Below are 23697 nucleotides of genomic sequence, written 5' to 3'. Positions count from 1 at the left end.
TGGATCTTGCATAAAATTCAAGTTTTGTAATCAGGTTTCAACTCAATCCTACTCGATGTACGATGTCGTTGGGAGTGTTAATTATATTTTTTTAGGAGAAAGTAGTGTTACATGCCGACTTTTCAAGAGAGAAAATGTTTGTTGGACTGTAGGTTTTTTTCAACCTAATGCCGCCCCGAAACTTACATTAAGCAACTATTTAAGAAAATATTTCAGGATAAATCACCTGTGAACCATGGGGACGAAATGAGCACTTGACCAGTCATTGATTTCAATCAGTTCTTTTTATCGTTTTCTTTCAATGCTCTTGAAAAGGCATTGTGACATTTAAATAGCGTAAATTGGAATAGCGGGACTTTCTGTGCCGCACACAGAATCCAGCTAGCTTTCGTGTTTTAACTGATTTGTAAAAATAAATTTTCAAATTTAATGAAATTATAGCTTGAGTTGAAAAGCTAAAAAGCTAAAAAGTAATTTGAAGTTAATTTCGGTAAAACCTATGAACTCTTTTTAATTGCTCTTGAACGAAGTACATAGCAATTATTGTAAACGTGTTGGTCTTTTTTGCAAATTTTTCGCTTGACCATTTTGCGCTTTTCTGCTAGAACATTCTCTGACTTCTCAAGTGACTTTTTCACTCTTTCGTTCTTCATTTTTGAGTGATCTCTATTGCTCTCACTCCGAAATAAATCTTGTTGCTAATATTAACTCGGCTGCAGCATCGCTAAAATAAGGGCCTGATAGCCTAGTGGTCGATGCATTTGGTTATGGATCGGGAGGTCAGTGGTACGAATCCCGGGGTCAAATGGTTTTTTACCCGCCCGTCGTTCGAGAGCAATTCTTCCGATGTTAGTCAGTTTATGTTTAATTATGTATTTTGAGATTGGATATATTCTAAAAAAATTGAAATGTCTTTTTTGAGCAGTCTGAGTCAGACCAGGGTAATTAAGGTAGGGTAGGAACTTAACACACTTTTTTTCACAGGAGCATAATACCATCAAGAGCCTTCTTTCTTCTAGATGAAATTTTTTTGGTCATCAGGAGGTCATTCGAATTGGTCACAATATTTCATTTATACAAGTTTAATGAACTCCTGATTTAAGTGCGTGATAAATTTTTGCATTATGATCTCTTTATGTATTTTATTATCCTTGTTCTGTGAATTTCTTACTGGCTTAAATCTATCTGCGTTGAACTGTTTTTATTGGTAGTTCATTGGAATATCGGAGCGAAGTGTCTTTCATCGAGTGTCTTTTCATCGAGCGGGCTAACTCTGAATTTTGTGATAGCAACTAATTTAAAAAATGACGAAGTCGAGTACCAACTGACTACCAAGCTTTGCGTGTAAAAGAATTTACTACTTTCGGTAAGTTATGCAAGTATGGGATTCAATTGCTGCGGGAAAGAAAACTATTCTTGCACCAGTGCAATCGAGAGCTTGCGTCCCCCTGCTTGAGCTACTTTACTGATTTTGTGCTCGATTCTCATAATGGAAGCTGGTCTTCTTTTTTTGGCCAGAGTTAATTATTTGCCGCGACATCAAAACTTTTTTGTCCTTGTACTTGAGGGTGTAGCAAGGTACTTTGAATGGTTTTTTTTGTTTCAAATTTTCCAGTTGCTGAGCTGTAAACAGAACTTGTGAACGTTTTTGAAGGTCACCAACGATTCATTTTTACATTTACCATCCCTATGCAATATGACATTAACTCGATCACTGCCCCTGCAGTCTTGATTTTTATGACTACACCAGAGAGTTATAGGCCAGACATTTTCTAGGAAGCAATTTAAGCAATTCCATATATTGTTTTCCTGTTTGTTTATGAATGGATATTTGTTTTGTGCCATGTTCCATTGTGTGGATTTAATCTGTATGAATTCGCCCATTTCGAATTTAGGCAGTTATGAAGCTGAACTCATTTGCAGTGAATTTTTCCATTTTGGTTGATTGGCTTTTGTCATTCATTAAAAGCAATGACGTGTAACGTCTGGTTGATTGATACTTATAAAGAGCAGCGAAGCAGCACAATTAGAAGCCACTATATGAAAGAGCCATAAACGTCTATAAGTCAGGTAACAATCTATTATGGCGATTATACTTCAATACCCCCCTTGACTATTGTTAATAGTTGGTGAAGGGAAGCTGAAGGAAAAGTGAACAAAAAAGTAGCAAAATCTAACTATGGTCTTACCTGACTGACTTGTGTTAACTTAGTCATCAATTATTATCTTCACAGACGCGTGTTATAACCTTTGCCCTGCTGCTCCTCTTCTTATTATATTACTACTCATAACTAACTAGCTAGTTACTGACTAGCAGCAACCTCATTTTACAACACAACCCATCATATTTCCCCCTGGGTTTAATTTTTCCACTCATTTCCTCTAATTTTTGCCATAATTTTAATTCCTTCGCACAAGTTATCCGTTGTATGTTTACCTTATGAGTCACGCCTGTTGTATTTAGTTAAGCTGTTGGCCTTTTACAGTTTAAATTCTCCAAATTGTTGCCTTAGCAAATACCACCATCGTATTTCCTGAAAACTTTTTTGCTAGTGGTGAAAAATCACTACCGTAAAATTTAATTAATTCTTGTACCAGTTACTCTTTTTGTTGCCTTGCTTTTTGGTCACTGTTTTGAATAAATTATTCGTAAAAATAACTCATAGTTAATTGCAAGTTGTGAAAAATCTGTATCGTAAAAATTAATAATTGTTTCTGCCAATTAATATTTTTGTTTTCTTGCTTTTGGGTCACATCTATGCTTTAATCAATCCTTATAAAGAAATAAACCATCATTAATATATTAAGTTTGCCAATTTTTAATTTTGGATTTTGGGTCAAATTTGAGCGTTTATCGTTCATTTAATTTTGAGTAGGCCTGTGTGTTTAAGTCACAAGGTTGCCATCGATATTGAAAAGGATTTAATTAAGATACCTTTTAATGCCTTGGTAATAATCCAACCCGATTTAGTACAGCCATTATCCCAGTCAAAATTATCCCCATTTAGCCGTGGTAGATCGCATAATCTGGAGCCTTTTTTCATAAGGAGAGGAGAGAAAGAGACTGTTTTTCAAATCAGTTAAGATGCTAGCAAAGCTCACCTGCACAATTTAGATTATTGCGTTGCCATTGCTATGGCCCTCACCTTGCCATTAGTTATTATAAAAATATTTCTGATTCCAAATAGTCCTCTACACTCCCTCAGTTATAACTAGTTATTACTAGTAATACTAATACCAGTAATGCTCCTTTTGGAGCCTGGAGACTTGCCCGTCTATATTGAGATAAGATAGCCCCCTATTGCATTTATTCTCTTACCACCCCCAACCTATCCGTCTTTTCTTTCTTTCCTTCTTTTTTACCTTTAGCCAAGATGGTTTTTTTCTACTTGAACTTGGGTTGTTGAATACTAAATGTGGCTAGCCATCTTTATGGCCACCCTGGGTTTAATGCTGTACTGTTGAAGCCCCTTGGTCTGATTCGCATCCGAAGAAATTCGAAACTGTCAGGCATTCGTTTGAAATTTAAGTTGGGTGTTTAATATGTTAATGAAGGTGGCTTGATTAGGATGTCTCTTTTTGGCAACGTTTCATTGTGCTGGTCTAGTATCTGGGTCCAGTTTCTATTTTTGTTTGTAATGTTTTAGCATATTTTGCCAGCTTTTTTGCTGAATAGATGTAGTTATGCTGTTTTATAATGTCTGTGTTATGGTACTTTTTGTTACCGGTCTTTGGGTTTTGAAAACTATTTGAGATACTAACACCATCGTGTACAAAAATGTTCGCGTCTAAAAATGGCAATAATTCTTTTCTATAATAATAATAAATTGTTTACTGGTGTCTTTACAGCAGAATAAATAGAGCACTTACACAGTTGATCAATACAAAAAAAGAGCACCAGAAAGATCGCCATTAGACCATAAGGTCCGTTTTCAGGCGTCTCATAGTCGGAAGAGAAATTTCATGTTATTTATTTCAAAGTTATTTAGTGGAAATCAAAATTAAAGTGATAGCGATAAAAAAAAACAAGGAAGGTTAGTGTTAAAATGATTTCAATTTGGTCATACTTTTCGATGAATAAATTTTCTAATTTAAGCCATAAATCAACCTAGTGAGTTGTTCATTCAGTAAAAAATAGTTTTCTAGCTTTTCGTGAGCAAAATTATTTAACTGTGCGCCGCTCAAATTTTTCACTTTTGTTACAAAATTAGAATCCAGTTTGAGAAAAACGTTTAAGAGTTTTCGGATTTTATTTGACAGACTGTTTTCGGAAAAAGATGAATTAAGGGGGACAGCTTTAACTCGTTTTTCGCCTGAGCACAGTTTTGACAGTTCATTTTGTGTAATGAAGTGATATATGTCCATGACGCAACTTTCACGTCTTATGCATTTTGTCATCAGTTTAAAAACTTCGTACAGATGAAGCTCCTGGGCCGAAAAACTTTGTATTTCTCTCTGATGAGAGAAACTGAGTCAAACTTTTGAACAAAAAAGATTACTCTCAGTATTCTATTAATTTTCGCATCGATTTTCTGCATCGTAGCTCTACTGGCAGTACCATAGACTAGAATCCCGTAATGAACCACTGGTTTAACATAAATGTTGAAAATCTTGATCAATTGGCTGCGATTTAAAATTTTTCTCAATTTATAGAAAAGTCCGCAAAATTGTACCAATTTATTTTCTACGCGATTCGAGTGTTCTCTAAAACATAATTTTTTGTCAATCGTTATGCCCAAGTAACTTAAAGAATTTATTTTTTCAAGGCGCTTGCCGTTCATTGTAAAGACATCACTTCTGTCATGCTTAGTCTTAAAGGTTATGGTTTTACTTTTATCCGTGTTCAGTGTAAGTTTGTTCATTTTAAGCCAGTTTTCTGTTTGAGATAAGATCTGTTGATGTTCCCGACAAGCATTTGCTTTATTTGACTTTGTGTAAACTGCAGTATCATCAGCATAGAAAATAAAGTTCGAGCATGGGCTGTTGGTTTTCAAATCATTTATGTAAACAATGAAAAGAAGTGGGCCTAATATAGACCCTTGTGGTACCCCGTATTTAACTTCTGTCATTTGCGACTTCCTTTGTCCAGACTGTACAAATTGTTTCCTGTTTTTCAAATAAGATTCCAAAATGGTATATACAGGACCCCTTAATGCATACATTTTACACTTTTGAAGCAGAATTTTTCTGTCAATAGTGTCGAAAGCTTTACGTAAATCTAAAAATGTGCAATAAGTGTGCTCCGTATAAGAATGTTTTGATGATCGTATCAACTCAACCAAACTGCTAACTGCGTCAACAGTTCCTCTTTTTTCCCTAAAACCGATTTGTTTGCTGTTTAAAATTTCAAAGTCTTTAAAATAGTTAGAAACACGATTTAGAATAATTTTTTCAAAAATTTTACCAAGAGTTGGTAAGAGAGATATTGGGCGAAATTTATTGGGTTCATTTTTTTCACCTTCTTTATGTAGAGGTATTACTGATGCTATTTTCAATGAGTCCGGAAAAATGCCTTCCTGAAAACATGTGTTAATCAGTTTGGATAGGTAGCGAGCGATTGAAACTGCTACAGATTTTATAAAGATATAGTTAAGATCCATATAGTCTTCGCTGTGTTTTGACTTAGAATCCTGGCTAACTCTAAGCACTTCTTTTTTGCTCGTTGGTAACAAAAACATAGATTGAACTTGTTGATTTTTTAATGAACACTCACTTTGCCTAAACTTTTTGTTCAATTTTTCACCAATTGTTGCAAAGAAGTGATTGAAATCGTTTACTTCCTTTTGGTTGAGGTTTTGTACTTTTTCTCGCTCATTTCCGCTAAGATTTCTTATTAACTGAAAAAATTTTCTGTTTGATTATGCTGCATGCTTTTCTATTATTCTATGATAAAATTGTTTCCTTTTTACTTTCACCATATGTTTAACTTTTTTACGTTGTTCTTGGTACTTTTCTTTGGCCTCTGTTGTTTTTGATTTCATACTTTCTCTGAACATCATATTCTTTTTGCAGTTTCTCTTTTCAATTGGTTATCAACCCAGCTGTGATGGTTTTTATTTTTTACAACCTGCTTGGTAATATATCTGTCCAAAATTGATTTCAGTAAAATTTGAAGCTCTTCAAACTTGTTATCAATTGTCTTGTATTTCTCACAATTTTCAAGTTTTGATATTTCATGACTCAAAACAAAATTTATTTTTTCAATTAGGGAGATATCTTTTAGTTTTTGCCAGTTTCTTGAAATGATGTATTCAAGTTTGTTTTCCAACTGTGTTCCTGTCTGAAAACCAAGAAATACAGAATAATGATTAGATATACATGTTTTTTGAACTTTTAACTCTGCTGTAAAATTGCAAAAAAAGATGTCTAAGTTTGATTTTGAGCATGCGGTGTCTCGCGTAATTGAATTTTCATCAATTATTTTCATACAACATCCTTTCATAGTTTCCTTCAAGTTAAATATAAGAAAATAAGTTTTATCGTGTAAGATCTAATAAGAATAATTTTTATCTTGTATGATCTGATTTTTGTCTTATCCGATCTGATAAGAGGAAGATAACTTAAAAAAAATTAAGATCTGACTCAATCAAAAATTGGAATTAGTGGGGAAGCGCTCTGGGTTGCAATGTCTTCGTTTTTTTTACTCGGATGTTTGTCCAGTGCTTTGTTTTTTTTTTAAAAAACTTAGAATGGACATGAAGTAATTTGTGTTGTTGTCCGGCATTTACTTTACGGGAACCGAATTGGATGCTTGTATCATCATCAACTCATCTATTCTCTTCTTTTATATTGTTCCGATTACCTCTTTCTCTTGGACCATAGTGATGTTGTAGTGGCAGTAACAGCAGCTAGTAATTACATTTTGTTGCCCTCTTCTCACGCCCTGGGCCATAATGGAGACGTATTGTTGGCCCCAAATTCATATTAAAGAATCAAATTAACAACAACCATTCTTACAGGGCAACCCCCCTCCCCCCCCCCCTTCCTCTCCGTCACTCGACCCTCCCCTATTTTACCTTTCCTTCTTTAAGCACCATACACAATCACACCCTCTACAGTGTGAACTGTACTAGATCATACTCTCCCATTATTGCCCGCTGATTTGAGTTCAAGAATTTTGTTTTAATTCTATCAAGTGCTTTTTTTCCGGCTCAGGTTATGGTTATACATCGCTGTTTATGGTTATAAAGGTTATATGGCTGAAATTTATATTAAAGTTTATTAAATTACTTTTTTTCTGCGACTGATAAAACGTCTTCCAATGAGCTGAGACATTATTGTTTTATTTTGAGCAATCTCAATTTGAGCTGTTTGAAGCCTTTTGAGAGTTTTTCATTGTATCACACTTGAATTGACGAGAACTTGTTCAAAGATGTTATTAAAGTGTTTCCGTGTAATAACCAGGGACAGTTATAATTTGGTTATAACCTGGCAACGGTGGCACTCAGTCGTTCTCACTCATGCATGCCTAATCAAATGTCCAATTGGTTCCTAGTTGTGTCCCTTGAAGTTCCAACTCAATATCCAGCCATGCGTGAATGAAGTCTCGAGGAGACAGACCACGTCTAAATTTAGCCCCAATCCTTGAAGTACAAAATCAGTTTCCATTACTTTCTTTATCAGTGAGTCTCCTAGTCAATGTTAAGACCAACTTTGTTTTACTTTTGAGTAATTTACAGATTTTACAAAGTCAGGCTCCGAAAGGAATTGTTCAGTTATTTCAATTCAGCATTGGTGATAACTGATTATTTATCATAAATTTTAATTTTTTATAATGAAATTTGACGATAGTTTGCTTATCTGTAAGTCGGATGATCTCAGTTATCAACTTTCTCGGTTTTTAGAAGTTTTGATTGTGTCATTTTTTCCAACTCGGTATGAGCTAATAACAGGCGGCGGAAGTGATAGTCAAACAAAGGAATACCGGTATTAATTTAATGTGATTTAAAATCTGTAGATAATTGTTCGTCAAAATGTGAATTTCAATTTTTCCCAAATTCTCAATTTCTAACAAATTTTAGTGCAATGTATCCTTACTTTCTAACCGCAGTGTTTGAAAATGTTTTCTTGATATGAATTGTTGGAAAATGCCGTTATTTTTTCATTTACGTTTCATTGACGGATTTTAAAGTTTCAAAATATGTTCCAGCTTAACAAGTGGATGGAAAAATTCAGTTTTTGTAACTTCAGTTTAAGTCGGCTGAAATCAGGGTGCAAATTCAAAATGTCTGATCAAATCAGGGTGAAGTCGGGGTGCTTCTTTCGTTTTCATCTTTAGCACGTTCTAGTGATGTCAGCCTCTTTAAGGGTCAGACTAGCCTGTTATGATCAAGACACCAGCCTGTTCTTTTGCGAATAATTTGTCCGAAATCACCTCTTTGTTATGTATGCCTCCCGAAAATTAACGAAGAAGTCTAATCAATCGAAGTTGACTGAAACCATTGAAACATTATTCTTTATGACAAAAGATGCTTTTAAATAGTGTTCTGGCGGTCGGACTCTTATTTGTCTCTATAGCTTTTTCCATAATTCAACTCATAAAAGGAAGCACAGTTGATCTGACATCCACGATTGTGATAAGCTAAATAGCACCAACCGAAAAACTGACGGGTTTTCGGTCGATTTACAAAATTGACAGAACATTATTTCTGTGTAAAGATTGTTGACCTCTCTTTCTTTACCGATCTGGTAAGTGAAGTTTGTTTGAATTGTCAACAGCTTGTGCAACTTGAAGCTGTTTTACTTTAACCTGCGGGAATCAACATGCAAGCAGAGATACTCTTATGCTTTTTTGAACAGTTTAACTTTGATGTGTTCCGATACCATTCGAACTGTTGGCGGTTATCATTACTGTGGGTAACCTATAAGTTTCATCTCAGCAGTATTGTTTGACAACTACTATCTTTGAAGTCATTAATTTGGTATCTGTTTAATTAAATGCGGAAAATTAGAATTAGACTCGACCTTTGGAACATTTCCGTTTGTCATTTTGTTTTGATGTGTGTTATTGAGCGGGCACTCAATGGTATCAGCTTTTGTATATATACAGTTCTCTAAATTTGGAATCACTTCAATTTGTGGCTCAAGCTAGCCAGTCTTGCTTACTTGCTACTATTTCGACTTAACGCATCGTTGCCAGTCAATCGAGATGGAGAGAGTGTTCTACAGAAATAAGGATGTGCGTGCATACGTAGGTTATACCTGGATTTGCATTTGTTTTTGCATTTAGCATTTCAGAAAAGAAACTGCTTCATATATTTTAGTCTTTTTAATTTGTTTTTTCGAGTTTTTATACTGGCTAGCGTGTGTATTTTTTTTTGCGAAATGGTTTTGATTTATGTCAAAGGCAAATCCGATGAAACACAGATTGAATGTTAATTTTTAATCCAGTTGAATTAGTTTTTAATATTTTGTAATATGCATATATTCGTTTATTAATGTTCAAGATAAACTTTTTTCAAAGTGGGGAATTTCTATGCACGGCAGACTTTTTTACTTAACCAAATTTTCTTTTACGATTTGAAGAGGAAAGAACCATCTGGTAGCTTCCTAAACGAACCTTGAAAATCATGTCCATCATTTAATACATTATGATCGATTTAAAAGTTGTTCTGAAACAACCTGATACGGGATATTCAAAATAGAGTATAGTCGAAAATATTTTTTGGAAGAAAAAAGATGGCGATCTTTGCTGCCATAGTTTTTTTCGCTTACTCGTTGTTGGTTAGTCTCCAGTTGATAAGAGAGTTGCTACAATTGAAGCCGATCTGAAAGATTGAGAATTTAATGAAGAAAATTAATCGAAAATTCACCCTGAACAATCTCCCGAATTTATCGTTTGTTTTTCTCTGATATTCAACTTTTTGAATTTAAATGCTTTAGTTAAAGTAGAGTTCTAATACTGGTTTTGGTTTGGTTGAAAGTGAGACAACAAAAAAAATGTCCTGTTCTATTTTTGATCTAAGTTTTTTTACATGATCCAACAATTCAATTAACCGAATTGGAGGCAAATTTCCAACTGTAGGATTTTGAATATAAAATAAGGGCAAAAGTTGCTGAACACAAGTACGGTTTTTTTTCATTTGTGGATTTGCTTTACTTATACATAAAAGAAAAACTGGATCAATTTTGTCAGTTGTGTTAGTTTTTTAAACCATTTTTTTAACAGCAAACTGTTTTGTCTTTTTAAGTTCATCTCCTAAAAGCCAGAAAATATAACAAATATAAGAATTTTGACAGTATGCTTCCATCAAGTCCCATCGTAAAGGCAGAGCCGTTTTGTGCGTTTCAAAAGGATTAAAATTGTGCTCTCTAATTTAGCTCTAATTTTCTTCTTTGAAACTTAATTTTTTTTTCTTATTTAGGAAACATTAGTAATAATCTAAGATAATGTATGAAGGTCAACATCCAACTTTTGAGATGTATTGGGAAAATCGCTTGAAGGTCTTGTGAGATGCAAATTTGTTACAACAAAAAAGCAAGAATTCCAGATTGCAGATTTCGTAGTTTTTGAATTTGTTCTTTATTCAAAATATTCGTTTGCTAAAATCTTATTTGCTTCAGCAACAGAATTTTTTGGTTGTGCCGTGCATTTGCGCCGCTCAGATTTCTTTTATTATTTAATGTGCTTTGCCCGTGCTTTTTTTCCTATTCGTATATATTTCTTAATTATCTCAGCTATAATTCAAGTCGTTATTTACAAGTTAGAGGCTATTAAATTTACGATAAATATTTATTAAAAGCTTGGTGCCTAAATTTTTGGCAGGGTTTCTAAAGATGAAGTAATTGGCACTAAAAACTTCTCCAAATAAATAGCATAAAGGTTTCCAGCGATGACGACAGAATTTGTTCTTTTAGAACGGGGGAACATTTTTGACCGGCTTAAGATGTATGTTGGAAAATTGTGCTACGCATAGACTTACACGAGCCGTCTTGTTTTAAGTATCACGGAGGAGAGGATTCAATTGGAGCTAATCCACGACTTCTCTATTGGTTTTCCCACTAAATTTTGTTAAAGTTTGTTTATCTGTTAATCAGTAACAACAGCTTGATGTTAATTTTAGTGAGTTGTTCGTCCAAAATTTCAAGTTTTTTTTGTTTTTACTACTAATATTCTTAAAACTGAGTTAAGTTGCGAGTTGTTTTTTTGTTTGACTATTTTGTAGGACATAGAATTTTGACGCAGCCTAATGTTTTCATTAGTTGGCCTCTCTTCTGGGTGTTTTTTCTGTGCAGTTAATTTTTTTTACCGAACATCACAGCGGGGAATCGTAACATCGTTAGTTTAACACTAATACATTACTAATGATATTGATGAGAAAATTGAATATTTGTCGAGTCGTATATTAGGCTGTCATTTTAAACAAACTCAAACAGTTGGTCTATGATGGCAACTAGAAGTCTCTGTGTGACGCTGTTGTCTTGTTGATTTATAGATGCTAACTCAACAATTCTTATTTCAGACCTTAATGGTATGTGGCCTTGTTTGCCTATTAACGATATCCCCCCATATCAAGTTTGCATTATAGACACGTAGTGTCCAAACTTTTATAGACATTGTTTCTCGATTTTAAAAATTTCACACAGCTTTCTGTGTTTCGACGCCATGTATCGGAAAGAGTTATGTTCGCCTGATCCGTGATAATGATAGTTTGACCTCGAATATCGGACTTGTTTATATCTTATCAGTTGGGTGTGCGTATGTGTATGCTAATTGGTGGAATTCTCTGAAATGAGCTCTCAGAAGATTTCTAACAGAGACACTACTACTGCAGACGTCTGTCACAGACAAATTTTGGAACAGAACTCAAAGATAGAAAAGGTAGGTATTTAATGGTCAGCAATCGTTTCCTTTTCCAGGTTTTTGACATATTTACAACGGTGTGTTACCGCTGATGGTTATTCCAATCTTTTGCAAGACCAGGTATATCATTATCAATTCAAGAAAGAAAGGAAACATTTTTCTCCGGTCATTATAGAACATATTTATAAAGTTTATTAGCAACATGGTGGGGGGGGGGGGGGGATCCGGAGAGGACAGGCAACGGAGAAGCGTGTCCTCAAAATCCTGCCCAGATATAATAAATCTGTAGTTGATTTTTTAACTTCCTTATTATTAGATATACAGAGCAAGAAACCAATTACTGGCTTTGATCTATCAGTTAGTATTTTCTGCAATAATTCGACTCCCTGCAACTCCAAAGTCCTGTTGATAATTGCTATTGATGGTGACGTTATCCCTAGTGTCTCCACTTTTGTTTTAATACAAAAACTCAGCTATTGGTTTCCAGCTGCGTGCAACTGGAACTAATGCATAATTTCTGTCCATTAAAGTTTTAGGGTTCACTGAGAGATATTGACATTTGTGTATAAGAGCTGCCATTTATTGACATTTGTGTTATAGAGCTGCCGTTTATCATAAATTGAATGACCATTTACAACTGAGGAGCTAGAGACAGATTTTTAAGTTCACCAGTGGGCAGACAAGACTACAAATTTGAGCGCATGTTTTTTATCAAGAAAGTCTTGTGTGGACTACCAATGATATGAAGAGACCTCCCATCTATTTTAACTATTGTTCGAAGGCCACACTTTTTATAGGGGAACAGATTTTAACCTTGTTATGCGTTTAAACATAACATGCTTAATTTCATGTTCGTGCAACTGATTCGAATCGTTGGTTTAATCTATTATTGTGGAGACACAGACTTGTTGTCTACTCACAAAGCGACTTCTTACATAATTTTCCACTCAATTACATCACAATACGTGATATAATGTGCCATAATGAACACCCGCAGTTTTAATCAAGTTTGAGTTAGGTGCACTTAAACTATCGATCCGAAACTTTCCAAAATCGCGAGAACGTTGGAATGAACGTAATTTGGTTCGAAGTAATTTACGGGTAAACTAGCCATAAATTTCTGGGCCCCAATAAAATTGATTATTGGAAACAAAGTTCAATTACCGAGTCATTCTGAGCTCTGGTAGGAGTTGGCACGTTTAAAGCTTTGTTTTGTTTTGTTTTCAACTGCTGTGTATCTATAAACCATACATGGCTTAATTGGATTGTTGTGAAAACATTGTGGAATTCGTTAACTACCTGCAGTTTTTGAGTAAAGGGCTGAGAAAGTTGCCTCGAATTGCGACTCCGCTTATCCTGTGAAGGTGCTAAACCTGTTATATTGGGAACACTGGCCCTAATTTTTCTCTTAGCACTCCGGAGTTGATCTATTTTATATGAATCATTGACTGGCTCTCTTTTAACTGTAATAGCTTTCTTCTGCAGCTTCTAGTTTGTCTGCAGAATGGCTAAATTCCCTAATGTAGGACTGTCGCTAAAGGTGAGTTTTGAGTTTCTATTTCGATCTCAATTAAGCAATAATGAGACGCTAAATTTTGTGGCAGAATAAATTTCAAGAACTTAAGATCATCTCCTTGTTCCAAAATATTTCAAGTGCGAGATAACTTTTATCTAAAATATTTATAATGAGCGCATGGAGTTTCTATGTTGAACTACTAATCTTTAAAAATTGGTATATTTTCGGATGTAGAGAGCCTTTTAGAGCTCTTGCAGGAATTAAGAGCTCTTGCCTTTTCTAGCAATGCCTGTTCACACAGGCCTTAGTTATGAAAGTTAACTGTGTTGAATTTTGATAATTAACTACAAATATTAGATAATCGAGCTCTATTTTTCTTAGATATCTTTTACATATTTTAATATTTTTGTTCTCTTTGTATGTACATGTGTATGTGTATTTCAGATCTATACAGACTGGGCCAACCACTATCTATCCAAGGCAGGCAATGGACACACTATTGTGGATCTGCAAAGAGATGTCAGAAGTGGAGTCCTTCTAGCTGAAGTTATTCAGAGTGTCTGTGAGTAAAACCATTATCAATCCTCTATTGTTTCTTTGGACTGCATTACAGTGTTGCCGATTTTTCAGTTACGTAATCACACACGTCAGTCGGTATGTGTTAATCAACTATCCTGATAAGGAGAATAATTTTCTCTGCTCAATTTAACAAGAGCCCGATGAGTTAAGGATTTCAAAGGTTTTTTGTGGCAACATCTCTTAAGTTCATTTTGTGCTTAATATAAAAGTGAAAACGACGGAATTTGGGGAACAACAAAGCAAGAAGAGAACAGAATTTACTGAAAAACAACGAAGTCAATTTGCTTTGTCTTTTTCTCGGGTTTAAAAAGTGATTCGTACCACTCCAATGAGGATAAGTATCAGTAACTTGTTCGACTTAATGACCTCGTCTTTCTTCGTTCGTTTTTTTTGATAAAAATTGCCTTAAAGTGAACACCTAATGAATGCTGAAACAATTTGCTTCACCTCAAGAGAGGGCTAATTTACTTCTCCGCCTCTTTGAAAGGTGGTGGAAAGTTCTGCCGGTTTTTAGCTAATATAACTCGATAATTATACAAAAGTATCATTTCTGACAATTGAAATTTTTCGTCCAATTATCTTTAACCATTACATTGGGGACCATTGCATGTTCTTAATGAATAAATGGTAGTAGCAGGGCTAGTTTTGGTCTGATCGTTGAATTCTAAAATTCAAAAATAATCCGGATTGTAATCAGTGGCTGTCTTTTTTTTCTAAAAAAGTCATTGCCTTTTTTATGTTCTTTACAGACAAGAACATTTCACATCGAAGCTCACCATTGATGGGTCCAATTGGCTTCTAAAACAACTGCCAAGTGATGTTTTCAATTTTTTAGTCGAAAGCTTATTGCCGTTTTGACTTTCAAAAATATTTGTTTTCAAAATAAACAATTGATTATAGAGCTTTGCCAATATTTTTCCCCTTTTGCCCAACTTGTGTTTTTGTTTTGTATCAGCACAGAGAGTAGGCATCTTCTACTTAATTAAATTTTAATCTATTTTGCGGCTTTATCTTTCATGAAATTGAATTCTGGCTTCAATACTACTAGTTTCGCAAAAAAAATTATTTTTCGAACATTTGCCCATTTTTCGGGTGCTCATTTTTTAGTCGTATGGTAATTTCTGAATAATAAGAGGTTTCATGGGCTTGCTACGGAGGAACACATGAGCCTATTTACTGATTTGAGTTGTTAGCGGATGGTTTCCATGACTTTAAACATAATTTTTTCAATAAACGTAAAGGAATTTTTTTCAAAAGTTTTCATTCGTTTTTTGTCTATTTGTTACCTAGTCCCATTAATCACAGGAAACATGTCCCATTTAAGCGTCAAAAGAAGGTGCATTTGGAGATATCTATTTTTTGTGAAATGATTTTGGTTTTAATAGCTTGGATATCGGTGTTTTGCAAGAAAAAATTAAATTGTTTTTAGTTTTTGTCTGTATTTGAAATTCTTTCTATGAATGCATGACGAATTCGGCTTGGTGGCAGGTCTCAATGGCTTTCTGGTGGATTAAATAATCACGTTCCAATATCTCAATTTATCTGAAAAACTCATGACTTTGACTATAATTGTTTTCAAAAACTATTTTTTTGCTTTGCTTCTTTTGTTTTTGTTTTTTTTATAACCAGTCTTGTTAATTAGCGGTCAGATATCGCTTTTTGGCATCGGAAAAAGGAAAAATTGATTTAAATAAATTTGTTGTTGAAATTATGGTTTCAACATTTTCTAAGCAGGTTTTTTGCCGAGAATGTTTTCTGTTGTCTTTGTTTGTGGTTCTTTTTGTAAACGTATTGCATATTTTGACCACTGACAGGTCTCAAAGGCCTCCGCCCAAGAAGTATTGAAGGAATCTATTTAGTGACCTGAATTGATAGCTGACGGTTTTCATGACTTTGAAAAATTTTGTATTCAAGGAGTTTACGCATTTGACTTTGCATTTTCTGTTCCTTTTTGTCTTTTTTCGTTTATTACCTGTTTTCAATAATTACAGTTTACATATCACATTATTGTCGTCAAGAAAAGGCTTAGTTAGTTATATGTAAATCTTTCAGCGAACTGATCATGGTTTTAACGGCTATGTCACCGGTTTTCATTTGTTTTTGCTTTTTTGATTTTTGTCGATTCGACGTTATTTTAATTAACGTTTGACATTTTCTGATTAATGACAAGTCTCAAGTGCTTCTTTTGGGGGGAATAATTGAACCTGTTTAGTAATTTTAATTGTTTGTGGATTGTTTCGATGATTTTGAAAGTAACTGTTTTAAAATTAATTATTTTTAAAATTTGCGTCTTCTGTTCTTTTTTTCGTCTATTTGTTGCCTAATCTCATTAATTACATGTCACATATCACGTTGCTGGCATAGTAGGCGAAATTTTTCTATTCTAAAGTTTTAAGTGAGTTCATTATTGTTTTTTGACGACTTCGACACTGGTTTTTGAAAAGGAATTATTTTGATTTTTGTCTGTATTTGACGTTCCTTTTGTATTTTTAAGTCATACTCTGGTTTAAAAAAGCGTCAAAGGCCTCGTTTTTATTTATTTCAAATTGTAGCTAATATTTTTTGACCTTTAAGTTAGTTGAACAAACGTAGTCTAAATTTGCTCTTTTTCCTGCTTGTTAGTCTCAATAATGAGTGGTCATATATCACTTTATTGGCGTTCAAAAAACGCGCAACGAAATGTTTCTTATTCTTAGGCAAACATTTTGGTCATAACGGCATCAACACCGTTTTCGCTTAAAATATTTTCGCTGTATTTGGTGATCTTTGTAGTCGTATGAAAAAAATCTGAGTAATGACAGTTCACAATGTCTTATCTAATGAAGTTTTAAATGGTCGATTTACAAACGTATTTTTTTGTGTTTTCGGTACCGTGTCTCTTTTTCATATCTTTTCTAGTGATGAACACTGAACTAGTTTTTTAGTTTACGTTTTATCTGACGCTATTTAGTCTTTGTTATTAAGTTTTTCTACAAACAGAAATCGAGTTTTGGATGTTATTAATGTTTGTTGTTTTTAATTGATATTGTTGTTTGTCTTTTTTCGTATTCTTGATAATGGCAAATCTCGACTTAGTGATTTGCTGAGTGATTCCACTGAGTGATTTGAGTTTTCGAAAAGTGCTTGAATTTTTGTAAGTTTTTTATCCCTTCCATTTGGTAGACAATTAAGCTGAAAATGTGGATGAACGGGGTCGGAAAATTATGTGCAAACGCCCATTACTGAGCCTCCTGTTGCTATCAATGATAGCCATACTTTCAGTGGTATTAATGATAACCAATCGTTGCTAGTTAACTGATTAATTGTTTTACGCTGAGACTGCTTGAATGTCAGAGATGTACTTGAATTTTGTAGTAAATTTTAGAAACTTTTGCTAGAATGTCGTGTGAACTTTGGGCTCCCTCATGATAATCTATGGAGCGAGTAGAATGTTTGCTAACAAGTGGATAAAAAACATGAGTCCGTTTTAAGTTTTGGGAGTGTCATAATCCCGCAATGAGATTTTGCGCAATGATAAGCGATTTTTAAAGCAATTTTCCTGCAACCCAATATTTTCGTCTGCTCTGCCAGATGAGAATACTTATTTTGCTCAAATAATTTGCCTTCTTTGACACAGATATTGTTTTTCGCGTGGAGTCTAAATTTATAGAAGATACAACCAAAAACTTTTGTAGTTTTTTGTTGATATAATTTAAGAGCAGCTGTTTTGCTTAGTGTTACTGCATTATATATTTGATACCAGTACTTTAAATTTTACGCTGTGCTAATTTTAGCTGGCGAGACTATCCATGGAGTAACGACCAACCCAGCACACGACGGAGAAGCGGTAAGATTACATGTATTCATTATACTCTGTGGACTTTTACATATCAAGATATTAACTATTTGGCGCGGGATGAAAAATACGAAGACGAAAAAAGAAGCGAATATCTTCCAACGACAAAGAATCAGTATCATATATTTAACACCAACATTGGGGTTTCTTGTTTAGTTTTCGTGATTTACTTGGTTTGAATAAAATTAGGATGATTCAAGGTCTTCCGAGAGGTCTTGCTTTTGGAGATGACAAGCTATGTCTGTTTCTCCAGAGTTCGGCTGCAATCGATTTGATTTTCTATTTTGTGATAAATAGCTGTTGTCGTTTTTTTTTTATTTTCACTTGTTCATTGATGGCTCTCTGTACCTGAACTTGATGAGCTCACTCGGATAACGCTCTCCTGGGAAAAGCCTTTTTGAAAATGTTGTTTTGTTCTCATTCAAAATAAATCCGCCTCCTTTTCTGTTGGTCACCCTATTTTCAATGGCCGAAATAATCTTTGTTTTTCCCCACTTCTTTTCCCAGATATATTGAACATGTTGGCTTCCTTTTATTCACATGGTGGCATCGTGGGAGTTCTATCTGGTCACGTCGTATCAAAGGGAGAGAACAAATGAAGCCTCATTAATGGCCCTAAACAACCATCGGCCACAAACAATACTTGCCAATTTAACGCTGTAGTTGATGGTCGCCTGCATATTTTTACTATATTTGGTCTGCTACAAGAAAACTAAAAGGTAGTCGCTAAGGTTACGCCAACGTAGTCACAGTAAAAAGACCCTTCCCATGGAAAAAACTCCCTTTTCATTTTTCTTCAATTTGGAAATTTTACGGCTATGGTATTAAAGCGTAAAAAATTTCTCAGGTCTTAGGTTTTGAGCGCAAAATTTTCGACCTACGCTTTTTTCGTGTCTTTATACATGTAAAAGCACTATTATCTAACATTTCCTAAGGTCAAAATTTCAACTGAGTATATTTATGCTACGGATGTCGTGTTGCATGGAAAGATTGCAGGTCTCAAGTTGGGTTAGTCATGCTTTCTGCTGAGAGCTCTTCCCTAAAAGGAATTCGTCTTGTGAAATCGATAGAACGGCTGATAGGGGTTATAAGATAGACAGGCAAAGAATAGTGCAAGCATGCAGAATTTTATTACTGCTGCGGTGTAAGGCTGAATTTTGTGTCTTTCCTTATTTCTTTTTTCCCTTTAAAGTATAATGGGTTTTTTCGTTGGTATGTCTTGGTGAAAATAGAATGGGATTTCATTTGGTACCCACCACCATTGGGCACATCGCCTAACGTTCACCCGGCGTAACGACGACTTAGAATGAAAGTGTGATAAAAAATTTCATTTATTCGGAATCCTCAATTTTCACTAAATTCTTCATTGAAATGTCGCCTCGAACAAAAAATTTGACATATTGTTTTCTTAAGCGGAACTGAAAGTGATGAAAATAATGAAAATATTTTTCTGCAGTTTACACTCTTCTTCTGAAAGTATTGAAACATTTGCACCAAATAATTTATATTTTCTCTTTGATACCAAAATAGTGTCTTTTTTCTCCCACGTTCCATTTTTGAAGCGCATTCATTTGATATTAGAAAAAATCCGACTTTTATCCCCATGCGGTATTAGTGTAACGGCACTGCTACTATTTTGCGACAAGTAGCGCGCATTTAAACCCATCTTTGCCATTCACTGTTTTTTTTTCTTGCCGTTTTGAGGAGGGGTGACTAAAGGTCTTATAAGCTCTGCTATTGATATTTATTTCATTTTATCTGCTTCTATATTCAACGGAGAAAGAAGTTACATTTTTTTCAGCAGTTGATTGCAGTATTTTATGACTAACTGGGCTTTTTAACTAGTGAGTTTATAACTCTTAGAGTGCATTGACATTGTGGAAGTTTATATGGTTGAGATAGCAGCACTGTTTGTTATATGAGGTAAGAAAGTCTTCTGTTATTGTTAGAATTAATCATTTATCATCTTTAAGGTCTTCAGAGGGCATAATGTCTTCATTTCATTGTTCTTTTAAGGTCTTCATTGTTCTTATTTTTTCTCTTTTTTACATTTTTTGGGTTTTGAGTTCTGGTTTGGTCTTATTATCTGCATTTTGACTTGTTAATAGTGGTCGTTCTCGGATTGTTCGTTTTATCAGTTATGTTCAAGAAATTATTTGACGTTTAACTACCCTAAAGTGAACATATCAATTAATTCACACTTTATCAGAAAAATAATGTTATTTCCACCCAAAATGTGACGTTACAATTTATCTTCTCTTTGGTCTATTAATCAGCTAGTTTTCAGCCCTTGTGAAATAAAAAGAGAGCTCAATGTATTATATTACCAGTTAATAGTGTGATAACTACTGATTCTGTTTTAGTTGGAAAACATCGCTGCTTGTCTCGCCTATTTAGCTTCTAAAGGAGTCAACGTGCATGAGATACAACCACAAGGTAAGCCGAGGAAATGTGTGATGTTTGTCTTGTGATCCTCACCCTCTACCCTTAGTGATTGCAATTCAAACGGGCGAGTTTTTAGTTCTGCGATAAGCCCTAAAATTATTAGATTAATTTATTTCACGAGGGATTCTATAAAACCGCTGCTCCTTTGAAATCTGTTTAGATTTTGGGAAGACTATTTTTTTTTAATTTTGGAAATAAGCTCATGAAAATATTCAAACAAAGAATATTCAATCTAGTTAGGTTTTGAATCTCTGCAGCCGAAAAAATTTTTTTGAGGTTGTTAAGTTTTAACTTAAAAAGGATTCGTTGGCGTTCAGGTTCAAGTCTCACCGCAGCTGTCTGAATTGACTTTTCCGCTCATGTTAACTAATTAATCGTTTTGAAAAACTTTTGCATAAATAGAACCTAATCTAGTTTTCACCATCTGAATTGCTTGCAACAATAGGCAATTTTTAGTGGAACATAAGCATTTTGATTGCTAATTATGGCATTCTCGTCAATTTTCATAATATTTGAGCCTGTCATTGAAGACCCACGAAATAAGCTTGGTAATTATGCATCTCCTTATGAGCAATTTTTTGCCACTTATGACTTCAATGTATGATGAAAAGTGAAAAGTGAAAAAAAAATGAAATCCTCAATTTTCTTTGTGTGCACGTGTCCTCTAGGAATGGGCAGTTTTTCAAGAAATTTTTCGATAGAACCACCTTTCTATTGCTGCAATAAGGATAATGATAGGACAAAATCACTTAACAAAACGGTCGAACTGGCATACAATTTCCAAACTCTCAAATACCATTTGATAGCTGAAACAATATTTTCACAAATTACAAGTTACAAATTTAACGCCATTAGTTTCGAGTCCCTTTGAAAACGAACAGTTTTGCGTAATGCAGAGATGAAAAACGCTATCAACTCAATGCTTATAGGAACATGCTGATAAACAATTTTATTCACAAAAAATATATCCCGTCTGAACGAATATAGCTGTAGGGAAGATAACTGATTTTTTTCCTTTCTTATCTGGCGTGAACTATTTGATTCAATTTCATTTTTCGTTTCGCAGAAAACAAAATGTTCTTGTTTTTGTTGATTAAAAGAAAAAATTTTGGCTTACATTTATTCGACCTTCTGTTTATGGAACAAGCGATTAAGTGATTGTAAGTACTAAAGAGATGAAATATCAATTTAAAAAGTGCAATGTTTTTCTTGCTTTCTGGTGAAACTTCATTAATGTGACTGGTGCTCAAAAAGTGTTGCGTTGTTGAATGCCTAGTTGAATTTCTTGAAACTCACTTATTTTAGCTCTGGTTATAAAATGAATTTTCCCCAGCCGGATCATGTATTTTTGAGATTACTTTATTTTTCAATTTTTTGACAAACCTTTTTTTTAATATCCTATTTACTATAAGGAATTCTATCGCTTTTGATGCGGAGCCAAAGTGTACCAAAAATTTTTGTTAGTTTTACTAAACAGTTGCGGATTTTGGCTGTTTATTTTTAAGAATCGTTTGAATGCATTTATTTATATTCAACTTTTCCTTCACAGCGCTGAGTTTTTGAGATTATTACGCATTTTTCACTGACTTTTTTGTTTGTAGTTGTTCGTAGTTAGTTTGTTTGGAGTCGTTTTTTGTTGGTCTGTTCAGTTCATGAACTTTTTTATGTGATGTTATGCAATTTGATTTGAATATTTTCGAAGAACGACAATATGTATGAAGATACCCGTTTCAGTTCATGCTTTTCAACAATGAAAAATATAAACAAGAATGAATTCCTTGAATTTTTGTGTTGATATTTTTCAGATTTCTATCAGAGCCTATGCAAACTTGTTTCGCTGAAATTTTTATTTCAATTTATTGTGAAATAGGACAACAATATGACATAAATATTTGACAAGATTCTACTTCTTTTCACCCCTATTCATTTAACCCCCTATTATTTAACCCCGATTTATTCACCCGTCTATCATTTAACCCCTCTATCATTTCATCCCGCTAATTAGCAGTCGACATTAATTGTATGTTTTGTCATGATTAAGTGGATAAGTTAATCCCACGTTCGGTTTTGATAGTTTCATATCAAGTCCCACGGGCCGCTGAGGTATGGCCATGGCCCGCGAGGCATGGCCAAATGATGTATTGCTAATTTAATAATCCTTATTTTTATAGAAAGATTAAAATCGGGGTTGAAATGATTGAGGGGTTAAATGATACCTTTTTACCGGAGTTAAAACCGGATGTTTTGCAGCAGGAATGGTGTGACAAAGTCTTTTATGAGCTTTTTTTGAAAACCTTTCGGATCATTTTCGTGACAAACGAGAATTGTCTTTTCTTTTTTAAAAGCATTGAGGCTGCTCTTGATTAAGCTTACGTTCTTCTGGTCTTTATCCTGTTTCTGCTGGGAATAGATTTGTAAAAGAAGACGAGATCTGCTTTGCTGGAAAATTTGGACTTGAATAGTGGGTTTTTCAAGTATGGTTAACAGGATTTTAAAAATTAAAAACGTGGGAATAAGTAGCTGCCTTTTGAGAAAATTCCTGAAAAGCTTGCCGGTAAGAAGTACAAAAGCTGTTCAAGTTTGTGGTAACAAAAGTTGCTATTCGTTTCAATCGGCAGCAAGTGATGCCACATTTTTTGTTTTTATTAATTAAGTTTGCTTAAAAGATTTTGAGTACTCTGTCTGTGAATATCAGATATTTGTGCTACGTTTTTTTGTGAAATTAGCGTGGAACTGGAAAATGTCGCTGCCTGATTTTTCATAGTAAGTATAATACTAGGAAATGATGCTCTGAACATTAACATATAAACAAGAAAGATAGACTCTGAATAATGGATGCTTCACCAACTATTGGTGAAGCGTCTATTATTTAAAGTCTATTCTTTGTTTATATGATAATTTCTCTAATTATTAACTGTTGATATATAGATTTAAGTTTATAAAAATTTATCTCACGTTACCGAAGATGTAAAAAATGTCTAACAACAAACTTGATAGGGTGATCTTATAGGAAAAGAGCTTGAGCTCGCCACAGCCGTTAAAGTAGAAACATTTCCATTTTCATATAGGAAAGATTTTAACAGATATGAGTTAGTATTGTGTACGTTTCAGACAATTAGCATCCTCGGAGATGATTGATTTGTAGGAATAATGGTCATAATTTATTCGACCTAATTGAATATTTTCTAAAAGGACTTATGACATCTTTATCAATGAAGTGAGACTGCGTACATCTTGATACCGTTCATTACTAAAATAAATACAATTCATTAGCATAAAATGGTCCAATTTTACCGTCTTTGTTTGTATTTTAATCATCTCGGGGATAAATTTAATGAAATATGTCACTGTGTTAGTCTATGACTCATAGTCCATAATTGCGTTTTACTTGAGCACTTAAAAATCTCGGATTACAGCAGTTGATGCTAACATAAGTCTCAAGAGATTTGAAGTAATGGTGTTTACTGGCATTATGTGGTCTGTGTTAATGTGCAACCATTTCAATCGATCTTAATCAGG

The 23697-nt window shown here is 34.1% G+C and overlaps 1 protein-coding gene across 7 annotated transcripts in view; it reads left to right on the top strand.

The window, feature by feature from the left end:
* Nucleotides 1-23697, top strand: part of LOC142356889 (uncharacterized) — a 118284-nt gene that overhangs the window by 49574 nt on the left and 45013 nt on the right. For 6 of the 7 annotated variants that reach the window (XM_075408683.1, XM_075408669.1, XM_075408655.1 and 3 more), the window contains exons 2-4: nt 13764-13881; nt 17672-17724; nt 20097-20169. In XM_075408683.1, coding sequence (XP_075264798.1) covers nt 13764-13881; nt 17672-17724; nt 20097-20169 — 244 coding nt within the window. Of the gene's footprint in view, nt 1-11364; nt 11822-13763; nt 13882-17671; nt 17725-20096; nt 20170-23697 lie in introns of those variants that run through there. The other variant, XM_075408678.1, reaches the window with a different exon arrangement.

Source organism: Convolutriloba macropyga, chromosome 2, assembly GCF_964194025.1.
Source record: "Convolutriloba macropyga chromosome 2, txConMacr16.3, whole genome shotgun sequence".
NCBI classification, from domain to species: domain Eukaryota; kingdom Metazoa; phylum Xenacoelomorpha; order Acoela; family Convolutidae; genus Convolutriloba; species Convolutriloba macropyga.
Note: the sequence above shows the minus strand (reverse complement) of the source record. Positions and strands in the feature narration are given on the sequence as shown.